Source organism: Anser brachyrhynchus (assembly GCF_964034855.1).
Source record: "Anser brachyrhynchus genome assembly, chromosome: 12".
NCBI classification, from domain to species: Eukaryota; Metazoa; Chordata; class Aves; order Anseriformes; family Anatidae; genus Anser; species Anser brachyrhynchus.
The window spans coordinates 12,923,522-12,936,543 of NC_137707.1; the positions used below are offsets into that span (position 1 = coordinate 12,923,522).

General features: G+C 43.4%; 1 protein-coding gene across 9 annotated transcripts in view; it reads right to left on the reverse strand.

The window, feature by feature from the left end:
* The window catches only part of CNOT1 (CCR4-NOT transcription complex subunit 1), a 60,011-nt gene that overhangs the window by 42,773 nt on the left and 4,216 nt on the right, over nucleotides 1-13,022 (reverse strand). For all 9 annotated transcript variants that reach the window (XM_080552600.1, XM_080552599.1, XM_080552595.1 and 6 more), the window contains exons 2-10: nucleotides 11,076-11,350; nucleotides 6,325-6,432; nucleotides 5,513-5,611; nucleotides 4,931-4,999; nucleotides 4,773-4,827; nucleotides 4,148-4,351; nucleotides 2,541-2,709; nucleotides 383-509; nucleotides 1-111 (exon numbers count right to left, since the gene is read on the reverse strand). In XM_080552600.1, coding sequence (XP_080408726.1) covers nucleotides 1-111; nucleotides 383-509; nucleotides 2,541-2,709; nucleotides 4,148-4,351; nucleotides 4,773-4,827; nucleotides 4,931-4,999; nucleotides 5,513-5,611; nucleotides 6,325-6,432; nucleotides 11,076-11,177 — 1,044 coding nt within the window. In that variant the 5' untranslated portion in view covers nucleotides 11,178-11,350. The remainder of the gene's footprint in view (nucleotides 112-382; nucleotides 510-2,540; nucleotides 2,710-4,147; nucleotides 4,352-4,772; nucleotides 4,828-4,930; nucleotides 5,000-5,512; nucleotides 5,612-6,324; nucleotides 6,433-11,075; nucleotides 11,351-13,022) is intronic.

Consider the following 13,022-nt stretch of genomic DNA (forward strand, 5'->3'; position numbering starts at 1 on the left):
CAGCTCTTTAAGAACATCAATTAAGACCTCCACATTCCAGGTATGGGCTTGTGCTCCATCACTTTTATCCTTCCCGTCACTCCAAATCCCACTGCCAGGAGCCGAAATAGACTGCAAATAAAATACACCCAGTCAAACACTAGCTAAAAAACACCAGGTCTCAGAAACCACTAACCACTAGAACTCTCTGCACTACAGAGAAAAACACAGGGTTCAGTCTGGTAATGACACCAGTTGCACAGTTCTAAGAATCCCTCACTCAGAAATGTATTACAGACATTTATGGCAGAACAAAAGAATATTGAATAATAAAAGTAAGTCTTAATTTTCAGTTTAATAAAAACACATTCCCCTCTCCCTCCACCCCGACCAGACCACTCACTTGTAACGGAATACCATCTGTCAACCCTGAATGAGTTCGAGCCATCATCCCCAAAACCCTGGCAACCTGGGCAGCCGTGACTTCCCGGACACCAAACTGCATGATTATGTTGCGACATTCTTCAACACTAAGATGCAACAAAACAGACAGACCTTAGTACTAAAGCAGGTTTTACTGTGGCACAAAAAGCCATAAAAACCAAAGCACAGACCATTGGGAGAAACTAATTGCAAAGGGTAAAATATGACAATTTACTCAGCTTCAGGGTTGTATCAGTCAAATGCTCCAACATAAATTCTAAGGTAAGCAACAAGACAACTTAGGTAGCAAGTCCATGCAATTATTTCCACGAAGCATACAGTGCTGTGTATTTAATTCAAAGCTAGGCAGACTCAAGTTAGTGAGACACGTTTGACAGGCTATGCTTTGTCAAAGTAAAAATACAGGGTAGGTTTAGCAGTGTTTTCTGTTAAAAGCACTTCCACACATTGATCTATGAAACAGAGCTTCAAAGACTGAAGTTTTCTGCTAGCTGAAAGTGAAACAAAGACTCTGACGACACACATTTCAACAGTGCACATCACCAGTTTGACAAGGTAAACTGAAAATATGCAGCTCAACCTGATACAAGCCACAGAGTTTCTGATCAGAGGTCAGTAGCAAAAACATTCAAGGAGCCAAAAGAGCAAACAATTACCAGAGGCTTAAACACTGATTTTTTTTTTTAATAAAATTCAACTTTTTTTTGCGATATTTGTTTCACTTTAACGCTTCTCAAAGAGGCCAGCAGTTAATATCTATGCAGCTTCAGCACAGATCAAGTATGTTTTATTTGCGGGCACATGCTAACAAATTCCTTTTCAATACCTTGAACACATTTATGTTGTGTCTGTATTCCACCACACCAACAGAAACTTAGCTAATACTATCTTTGAGACCTGATCACCTCCTCAGCACAGTCCAAAGTCTTCCAGAACACAAAATCATTCATTTCTCCTAGCTTATGCTTCTTAAGTGAATCTTCCCTTAAGAAATGTTAGGTTCAAACCGAGGGCTAAGCCTAAGTCAAAACTGGTCACACATTTGCAGTCTCCTGCTATCAGAACTAGGTATCAGAGAACTCTCCTTGATCCCTAAGAACTGCATCAATAAACCCAATTCAGTTTTTGAAAAGATAACATACACAGTATGAAAGCTTTTAATATATTCTAATTAACTCTTCACTAGAAGTCTAGCTTAGGTCCAGCTGCTTCTACTTTTCTGGTGATAATTCCAATTCACACGTGTATATAATCTATGTAACAGAATATTTGTGTTAGGTGCAAAGATGTACAGTACTGCTCATGCCACTCCCAGCAAGTCCACACAGCTCTGTACATGACAGCCCATTTCATGCAGCACAAGCAAGTCCAGTTAACAGAACTGCATATACAACATTTCAGAGTAGGGGCAGATAGCAAGAACATGGAATACTGTCGTGAGGATGTGGGTGAAGTATTTCTACAAATACACACACAAATCCAGGGGAAGTTTAAGACAGCTGTGTTTTTATCAAAAATAAGCCTAAGCAGGCACAGACTGAAGATGATATCGGGATACTCTGCTTTATCACCAGCAACTCATTGTCATAATTATATCCTACAGCTTCAAATAATCTCTATTATGAAGTGTACCACACCCATCACAATCTAACACAAACAGAAAGCTGCTGTTGGTCAGCTCTCTTGAAGAGAGATCATCATCTTCAGTTCTTCTCTAATCCGTTTCATGTGGACAGTGAACTAACAGGAGTCTGTCACAAAAATAGAGTTCTCCTACAGATCTAGTAGGATTTCGTTTGAATTTATGCCTATCTAGCCATTCTGTTTCTATAAAAAAGGATACTGGTCAAACCCTTATCAAACCTTCCCAAGGAAGGTGAATACCTTTAGCTAACATTCCTTACCATGACAAAATCATATGCAATTTCAACAAAAACACTATACATGCTAGAAGCAAGACACAAAACAGGAATCAAAACAGATAACCTCATAATACTTCTAGTTATTTTAGTACTTAAAGTGTTCTTTTTCTTTACCTTTTGTCTCAAGAAGAGAAAGAAAACCACCACCACCCAAGATGATCGATTCCATGTAAGAAATTGGGTTTTCCTACAAACCTTGTACAAAAGCCATAGCCAACTTCTTGCATGAAGTCTGCCAGAGAACTCTCCATCATTGTTTTGGCTATCCCTCCAGAATCAGGCAGGATCCTGTCCATTAGAATGTCCCGTTTTTCAGGGTATAGAAGTGGTGCAAGCACCACAGGACAACGCTCCTGGGGAAAATCTGAGGGTGAGAGGAACAAAAACAAAGTCAGTGTCAAAAACCCAGAACACCACTCACATGCAAGTCACTATTCAAAATAACTTGAGTGCTGTAGTAGAGTTTCCCTGCTGCTACAGATATCCGGAGGGCACTCATAGAGCATTTCTCCATCCCACCTACCAGTTCCCTACTGGCACTTACATATTCCTAGAGAACAAGAATGTAAAATAGGCTACCTTAGCACAGGTTCACACCGCAGCTGCCAAAAAAGGCTAGCAGCAAAAGTGGTAAGTTTACAACTAGATTGTCACTAACAGCAGTCATCCAAAAAAACACAGAGCAGGAAACAATCTAGCAGTAAAGCAAGGCTCTCCTCCAAATCAGGAAGTATTAGGAAACAAAGGAGCTGCTACTGAGTGCTCAGCCTAAGAAGTCCAGCAATCTAAGTGTGAAACTTGGGGATGGAAGGACAGAATACTCCTTTCTTCCTTTCAGGGAAGACAAGTTTAAGGGAGATACAGTCCTGAGAAAATCAGAGGTGTGGGCAGGAGTTTTACTTGCAGTGGAATGCAGCAGAGTAAAGACAGCTTATGGGCAGGCCTTCCTTATGCAGCACTATCTTTAAGATGATGCGTAACGCCTCCATACCCTTTGGGGCCATTCAGAGAAGAATTCCCAATTTCCCAAAGCAAAGCGAGAGGAATAATAGAAGCTAAACACTAATCAGCATTAAAGCAAGCATGATCTAAGAAGTTACACCTAAGCATACAGAAGAAACATTCTGCTTTTGCACAAAGGGTGACATCCTTGAGGCCTGGGCAGAACCAAGCCATGTGTTGTGTTAAATGCAGTTGGCTTCTGAGTCCAAGTCCTCCTTCTGAAGGGTTTACAGCAAACTTTTATTTTGGAAAGGAAGAGACTACCAGTTCATAGCCCACTGACAGCGTCCCCTGCCACCACACACGGACCATGGTGGATTCCAGGAAATTAACTATTTTTATTCAAAACCACTTCCTTTGTTCTGCTAATATTTCCTCGTAGATCTGCACCCGATATAAACAACCTAGCACTTACCCTTTCAAATATGTGGATTTTAATGCATGTTCCTCTCCATGTAAAGAGCTCAAGTTTTTCAACTACACTGCATGTGTTGCTTCAGTTAGAATCGTGACATCCCACACAAGCAAACACACTAGCTTATTCCCTTTATTTATTTTGCTTATTTATCAAAACACTTTTCAAAAAAAAGCCTTGAGGTTGTCTCATGCTACTGCTCACTGAAAGAGAAATATGCTAAAACAGATATTAGAATAGTAGTATTTTTCTGTCAGTTTTGTTGTGAAGATTTAGTGAGTTCTACCTCACCCCCCCATTTCAGCAGTCTACACTGACTGCACGTTATAAAAGCCTATCTCAAAATCTGCATTTAGTCAGGCATCCAGAAAAACACCACACTTACCTCTACGTAATGTTTTGAGGAAAGCGTCAATTTGTTCCTGTCCCACCCCAAATGCTCCCTTCTGCCCAAAAAGGAGATGGGAGAGGAGAAGGTGCAGGACCTCTATTGCAATATCTTGGAAGCCACCTTCTTGATTTCCACTGACGTCCGCGTCAATGTAAGAGCGCAAAAGATCCGGGAGTTTCTGTTTGATGAACTGGGCAGCTTTTGAACACAAAATAGACTCAAGTCAAAACCTGAAATATCTTTTCAAGATGAAGACTCATTTTTAGCTTAAGTACCATTCTCTTACCCAGCGTATGTTTACCACAAGCTGCAAGAGTTCTGATTTAAATAGAAACCTCACAATCCATACCCCTGAGCTCAGTATTAGTGGACAGCTAAAAGGTAAGATATTACAGTATCTCAACTTAATTCATCATCTAGCACGACATTCATGGAAGGGACCCCCACCTTCATAAGACAAGATGACCAAGCTACCTATTGCCTCTCTCGAAATGCTCTTAGACTTCAGTAGCTCCCCTGATTGCAAGGTGATGCACGCAAACATCTATCCACCTCGAAAGTCCACTGCTTACAAAGAAAAAAGATGTTCTTGCTACAATAGTTTGGAAGCTTTACTTACCAAAACCTCGTAGATCTGAGCTGAAAGAGTTCAGTAAAGCGAGACCAAATATCACCTGCAAACAATAAAAACAAACATCACAGTAAGGGGACTTCATCCTTTCCAACAAGCTCAGTCATAAAACATTGAAATATTTTGGAAATAAGATGTACACCTACCTCTTGAACTTTACTTAATTTGATGACTTTACTCAATTGGGCAAATAAATGGGGTGAAGGCTTTAGACTCTGAAAAAGGTAAGAAGAGTTAAAGAGAGCTGATTACATGATTAGTCTCATTTGTCATGCGGCAGGAAAACTACAGCCCATTTAAAGGTCTTTAATTTTAGTAACTGCTCTACTGTAAGTTAACACAAAGCCTATATTGGTAAACTAAGCATCTCTAGAACTATTTTTGGATACGTCTAGACTAAAAGTTTATTCCACATATCCCTCTATTAATCTATTTCAGCATTAAACCTCCATCACGGCTTTCATACTGAAAGAAACACAGGAGCACTGATCATTTATTTTGGTACTGTCTGCCAGAAACAAGCCATCAGGTACTAACATTAGATTAAGCTTTTAAAATTAGTTTTTAGTTATTCTGAGTGACTGAGTAACTAGCTCAGTTTAACAAAACAGAACTTGCATGCAAGCTCAATTTTTGAAGACTTTAACACAAGTGATCTTAGCCTAAAAAAAAAAATAGGAAAAACACAAGGGAAAAACAGGAGGATCCTTTTCAACAAGCATACAGACCTTCTGATAGTGCAAGGGATTGTCAATGGCGTAGGACAGCGTCGAGATAAAGTTTGGTTTCGTAATCAGCGACGCACACTCCTGGATCAGAAATTGAGTCTGGAAAGAACAAAACTTGAACATTCATATTGTTTCAACACAGAACAAGACAATAAAGCTGCTTCTTTTCACTAAATGCAGTAGTACTAAATATAGGAAACCTTTAAGTCTTGCAAGTGCCTAAATTCTCACCAGCACTCATCTAACTAGTTTCCTTTCAGTCAAGTTTACTTAAGGTTTTGTTTGGTTTTCCCTCTAAGATTAAGAAAGTGACCAAACATTTGCATAAAATGGCAAAGAAAACTGATTTGCAAACACACAACATTTCATTTTCTGTAAGCAACCTCACACACATGCAGTAGAGGATCTAAGAATATTTGGTTCTTATTTGTGAGCTAAAAAGTCTGTGCCAACATTGCTTAAGGACGAAAAACACAACCCAACACCAGACGAACCAGTTAGTGGACTGGGACAAAGTTTTCAGGAGACAAATACAGGCTTTCAAAGTAGAGCACTGTATGTGGTGAAAAGAGCAATTGTACTTCAGCTGCTTTTCCAGATCAAGGTATTTTAAGAGTCAGATAGCAACAATTTACTGCCCTCAGACTAGAGGACTAGCAAGAGCTGCTTCCAGTTGAAAAGCCCAACGTCATAGCAGTATTTTGCTTGAAGCTACTATCTCCAACCTCCCTTTGTGCTAAAAATAGAAATATCTGCAACAGGATTTGATAACAAGCAACATTAACAAGCAGCTGCCTCAGCGCAAACTTTACCTGATGGAAATCTTTGCCACTGCTTTTACCATCGCCACTGAAATCCACGTGCGAGAATAGACAGCGTAGTAAATGCCTGTCTGCCTCGGGACCGTGCCTGTTCACAATCTGGAAAAAAAGCATCCAAAAAACAACTTGGTAACAAACTGTCATTAGAGAGCATGATCTGGGACTAGCACTGTGGATAGAGCAGTACTTTGAGTGCTTAATACATGTGGAGTTTCAACAATTGAAAATGTTTCCCTTTTAATTAGTAACCTAGAAAACAAGTCATTAAACCTATTTGCAAATGAAAACCATAAAAAGATAGGAAAACAATCTAGGCACACATCACTTTGAGAGAAGCCATGCATTTCACAGGTAGGGTTCTTACAGAAGCATTAAGGGAGGGGGTTTTCAAGTCACTAGAGGACAATTTTATGCTTCTCTGCCACTAAAGCAGCCCAGAATCCACATGGTGCCAAGGTCCTGCTTTCCCCCATATTTTTCCTACCTCTTCTGTGCCTCAGTGTACAAGAGCAGAGCCCTGAGACAGCCCGCATCTGTGTGCTATACCTACATATCGGGCATTTCTCCCAGACAGGAGGCTGTAGGGAACCTTCCTTCAGCTTGCAGACAGCTTCTACCTTGTCTCCTGGTCATGACTGACTGCCACTACTACTCCAGACCCTTTTTAGACAAAAATGAAATACTATACAGTGTTTCCTGCCATATAAAAAAAATTAATTTCCCATTTGTTCATTAACAAACTTTAAAATAAAATTTCTGGGCCGCAAGCACTCAGCACGTGACATTTCCCCTGTCCTTAGAGCTCATTCAGCCAAACTTCACAGCTCGGTCTAAATAGATGATTCACATTTGTTAGTTTCAACATCTATTACTCATTATTAAATCTTAGTAACACTACTCTGTTTGTGTTAGTGTGCCCTGCGATTTGCCTTTAGTTTAACTCCTGGGTACAGATCAGCTCATCAGCTTGCTGCCTGAAGCACCTTCAGGCTGTTTCAGCCTGCATTCAATTCTTTAAGCCTCACCTAACTGCACAGCATCACTCGTTTTCAGTAGAACCTAGAGCGGCAGAAGGTTCAAGTCACTCCAACACCAGTAACTTGCTTTATTTGTCCAAATAACAGCAGCTAACATCAAACCCAACCTCCATCTACCAGCAAAATTTGGCCATTGTTTCCACAACATGTGGAAGCACGCCCCAGCAGCTCTGCCCTGCGCTGTGACTTCCTCCACCAAGTTCAGGGCTGCACCCTGCCACAAACATCCTCGTCTGCTGGTGGCTTCTTTGTGCAAAGGGCCAGACAGCGTTGCTTCAGGCTGCATCCGCTTCAGCTTCTCCGACGGCTCCGCTCAATTCCTCTATCGTTATCTGACCCCGTACTTCCCCTTCCCTCACAGGCTGCTCACTCCAGGAGCTGCCAAGTTTTGTTCTGCTGGGAAGGAACATCCGAGTTGGAGATAGCTCTGCATCATGACCAGGGGCTACAACATACACGCTCGTGATACATCGGCCTGGAGCAAACAGCCCGCTTCAGTTAGCTGACAGCGCTGTCCTGAGTGGCAGCCACCCCCCTGGATTAAGGGGGAAGATGCTCGCATTCATGCAAAAGGCAGCACAACAGAACTGACAGCAAGTTCTGTGAGTGAGCTGAGGCTTCAGAAAACAAGCGATTTGCTTAAACAACTCCAATTAAATATGTAGATTGAGAGATGGTAACCAGACTGGCATGAAACTGGATCAATCTCCTATGAGCTACTTGGTGCTATAACCAAGATGAATTCACGAAAGCAGATGGACGCCGAAGAAAACTGCACACACTGAAGCTATCAGCACAACATCTCTGCATCAGAATTAGATTGCTGCCTTGTTTAGGAGCAACTTCTGAAGGTTATGCATTTGAAAATATAACACACGGTGGGGGAAAGCGAAGGCTGGAAGTGCAGCGTAGCACTTTTCAACTCACTACACTTATGCAAAAGTTCTTCCAGGAATCAGAATCAGAACTGCTAGTTTTCCTGTAGGAAGAGCTGAAAGAACCCTTAGTTTGGCAGCCTTCCTACAAATCTCCAAGACAGCGTACCTGTTTCATAAAGTCATCTCTGAAGACTGGCTGCCCTAGGAAGAACAGCTGCCGCAGCTTGTTTGCTGCTAAACACCGAAGGTTACAGCAGAACTCCTGTTTCATGACAGCAGTTCAACAGCAGCAGCACGTTACTCTAATAAAGCAGAAGCCTGGCACTTCTTCAGGAAAAGGGTAAAGCATTTGTCTGCACCACGTCACGAATCTGAGTCGAGTACACATTTACTTCCTAGTTAGTTCCGTAGCTTATTTCCAACTACATCCACGATATTCTAGGTATCAGCCTTCTGACAAAAGCAGCCCTGGAGTTGGCCCTCTGCTTTTTAGAGGCCTTGAGCACGCCAGTACCCAGCTCTTACAAGAAACCCACCTGCTTCTGGCAACTGCGAAACCGAGCTCAGTTTTCATCTACAGGCAGCAGGACTGCCAGTGCTCTTTCCCTAACAGTTACAGAGGATGAAGCTTGAGTGCTAACACTACTGCGCCCTCCAAAAGACTCAGAGGAGCACAGTCTGGTGGCCCATAGCTGCTACTCCAACATCACGGTGCTGTTCGGGGCAGGGAATCTGCCTGCACGGAAGAGGCTGAGGCACCTGACGCCTTCCGGGTGGCCCTGCTGGAGCAGGGTGCCACCGGGTGACACCAGGAGGTCCCTGCCCACCCCAGCTGCTCTGCGATTCAGGATAAAGCTCGAACCACCCATACTCGGATTTAACATACAGAGACAAGTTGGATTTTGTTTAGGCAAACACAGGCTTAGCCCAGAAATAACTCTGCTTTTCAGCTCTACTCAGCTGAACGCAGACGGCTTTGCTTTCCTAGATGAACGTCCGCAAAGCCCTTCCCTGCTCTCCAGTCAGGCTCTCCTTACCACTGATTCAGGAAAAAGGAAACCACAAAACCCGTTTCAGAGGAAGCTGTTCTTTAGAATTCATCCTTCTGACAAATATATAGGAGACTCTTTTCTTAAATATACGTTCATTTTTTTAAAGCAGTCTTAAAGCATCACGTATGTTAAATGATGACTGAAAGCACATTAAAGCAAAAATCAATTGCTCGAGCTTTGCCACAGTTACACTCACTAGTGATGGATTCAAACCTGTCATTTTGGTCAGAAGTGCAAGCTGGAATAAAGCCAGGAGCTCGAGATCAGAGGCCTTTCTCACTAATCAGTTGTGAAAGGAACAGCTCCAAGCATGCCTTTCCAGTCTGTATGCTTAGACACGAACTTTGTAAAATTGAGTTATGCCAAAAATTTACACCAGGCAGCGTACTGCGAGACAAAGACAGTTAAAGCACGTACACATAACCTCCAACTATCTAAGGCAAAATTGCACAAGGAACCACAAAAGTAAAGCGATACCAGCAAGTTAAACACCGGGGATCAAGGAGGTTGTAGGAATTTAGTTTTGAAATCCTAGATCTGTGTTATAATCAGCTATACTCAATACAGCCTTCCCGCTGACTAGCTCGCGGTCTCTCAGCACAGCAAGAGGGCTGGGGTGAAAAACAAGGAACGACCTGTCCCCATCTCAGAGAGCTGCACGCCAGCTGAAAAGAAGACGGACCGCGTCGCCTCTCAGACCTAGATGCTTATTGTGCTTGCCCTAAGTTTCCACGTCAAATCTGCAAGTTACAGCTCAGTCACGCCTCGCCGCTGACACCAGCGCTCGCTTAGAGGACAGCAGGATCTCACACCCTTGCAAGTGCCGAACTTGCAAAAACATGCCAGCTGTACAGGAGTTGCAGAAGATCGGTTCCATTCCCATGGCCCGTGAGATCATGTGAAGTAGCAGCACTGAGAACTGCAGGCATCGCCCCCCTCACCTTAGGGGAAGCCATAAACACGCTTTTAAACAAGTCCGTTGTTACAGAAACGGACTCTGCTTACACCCTTTGGCCTCCAAATTTCATTCAAATCGCTATCGGACTGCACCGGCGTAAGAAAAAAAAATAGTGTAAGCAGCCCAGCTGCCTGCTGGGAACTGAACTAAACTAGTTTCTAAAACTGGCTCGGTAGCATTCACTTCCTCCTGAGTACTCTGCCCCGATAATGGTTTTCAGCCCATCCTGCAAGTCAGGGCTATTTTTAAAAAGGTCAGCTGAACCACAATTCTCGCTCGGATTTTGGATCTTTCTTGGTTTCAATACACAACTACCCTGCCTGCCTTTTGAAAAACCAGGGCCGACACAGTTCCCTTGGCTCCACCAGCGTGCCACACTCCTTTGGAGAGGGTAAGGAGCAAAAAACTTCCATCCAAAGCAAGCAAAAGTATTCAGATGAACTATTCTTTCAGTGCAACAACTTTGAACAGTAAATGTGTGTGGTTCCAACCCTCTGCCACCCAACTATGTTCTTAGGGAACTTCCAAAGTTGAAAACTTTAACCTGAAGGAGTTCAGGGAAGCTTTGTACACCATACTCCAAGAGCAGGAGCTAATCCTAACATGCTACCACTAAGTTATCCTGGTCTCAGCTCTGAAGGATGACTGCTGCTGTATTCCACCACTCGGCAAGTGAAACCAACAGGAACACCTCGGAGAAGCGAGCTGCGGTTCTTGGTATCGCGGTACAGAAACGTGCGCGAGAAGAGAGAAACTCCATCCGACATTCCCATTGCTTCTTCCCAAGATTTCTTCCGCAGCATCGTTAGTTACTTACATGCTGTATTTCCTGCTGGCTGGCTCGGTAGTTTTTCTTGGTTAAATTGTCCACCAGGTAGCTGATTTGAGACAAGGCCAGCGAGAGCGAGTCAAGATTCATTGCTGGTTGGGGCGGAAGCAGGCGGCCGAGCCCGGCGCAAAATCACCATTATTCCCCTTTAGTCACCTCAGAGACAGGTTAATTTTTTTTCCCCCAATTAGCCTGTATCTGGTTGTGTTACTTTCTTCAGCTCTTCTTCCTCAGTTGTCTTCCTCTGTTCTGAAACATGGCACCTGAAAGACAAAAACTGCATTAGCTTCAAGTTCTGTAGCAACTTTACAGCTGTGCTCCAGGCACTGCTGTTACCTCGTCGCGGATCACTATCAGTTAAAATATGTTTTTCTTTTTTTTTTTTTTAATTAAAAAACCTTTAAAATATTTACATAATACTAAAAAGCTCATGGTTTCTCTGCATGTTTTTATTTCCGGCAGAACACCACGCGGTGGAAACAAAACAAAAAACTCAGCGTTATGCCTAAGGGCCTTTTCTTTTTTGCTTTCCTTTCCTTCGGAACAGGAAAACTCTGGTTTACCAAAGATGTTGAGAATACAGACATTTTTGATGGCTTAACTTATGTAAACTGTTCAATGTAACTATGTCTACAAGGAAGAAGCAGCATTATTAAGTTTTCACAACACCAGCTTTGCTGTTTTCACGCTCCCCGGCCACATTTATTCGTTTCTGCGTTCTGCCAGCCTGAAGGAGCTAGCAGAGAGTCAGAATGCCCACCCTTTCAGCACTGCGAGAAAGGAGAAAACGAGATGCATAATAAATGAGACACCACACAGCAACAATCGGGGGTCACAATCAGTCAAGGCAACAATCACAAGTTTATAGGAAAAGCACGCTTTTCAACCACTTCTGCGATATTTTCCCTCGCTGCTCTCAAAGTAGCATCGCACTCAGCCGCCTGCACCAAAACAAGGGATTGTGAATGAGCAACACGCGCCGAGAGCTGCAATAAACTAACCCTAACATTTGGCTTACACGGAAACAGCTTTCCAGCGAGCGAGAACAGCAGAGCTTGCCAGCTTAATAAATTTCTCTGAGAACACAGAACTTGGCACTTGACATCTCGTCTGTTAAATTACAGATTGCCAACGCGATAAAAATCGCATCCCAAAGCGAGTCCTGCACAGCCAACAGTCGGAGGAGGCTCAGAGGAAGCTGGAAGCTGCTCTGGGAAGCAGCTCTGCAATTTGTCAGGGCTGGAAGCACGCTGGAGAGTCACTGTTGTGAAGATGTGCTCGATCAAGATCCAAAGGTCACCAGGCTTCTTGCCAGGAGTCTGAAGATGCCCATTTTGAATAAGAACTATTTCTTTGTGCCCTGGTTGCACGGCCGAACCCCCAGCACACGACTTCAGTACCCCTGCCCTGCTGGATCGGGCAGGTGAGGCATCAGCCCGACAGCCGTGCTGCTGCTGGGGCAGGGCAGCGAGCCCTGCACGAGGCGAGGGGAAAGGGCTGTGCTGGGAACGGGCAGCACTCAGGGCCCTCCTCATCCCTCACACGGCATTCACTCGCACTCGGAGCTGTTACTTAACACCTGCCTGTACTTTTAACCATTTTCTCCTACCGTACTGGGAAGGACACGCACAGGGTGTAGCTTCAGCGGCAGCAAGGTGCTTCTCGGAAGGACTAGCGAGTTTACACGTGGCACCTTGGGGGGAAGCGTGCTCCTCTTCATCCACAGACAACAAAAACCATCAGGAACAACAAATTCTGTCACGGGGGATGAAGAGTCTTCCGATTTTTTTTAAGGAAAAAAGTTAGCCGGCTTATCTTATGCCACAGAAACCCCTGCGTATTCCTAGAAGCTGCAGAAGATCCCACCTATGCAAAAAACCCCTAGGTCTTATGACAAATTTTTTCAAACTAACATTGAACACCTTCTTTAAGATT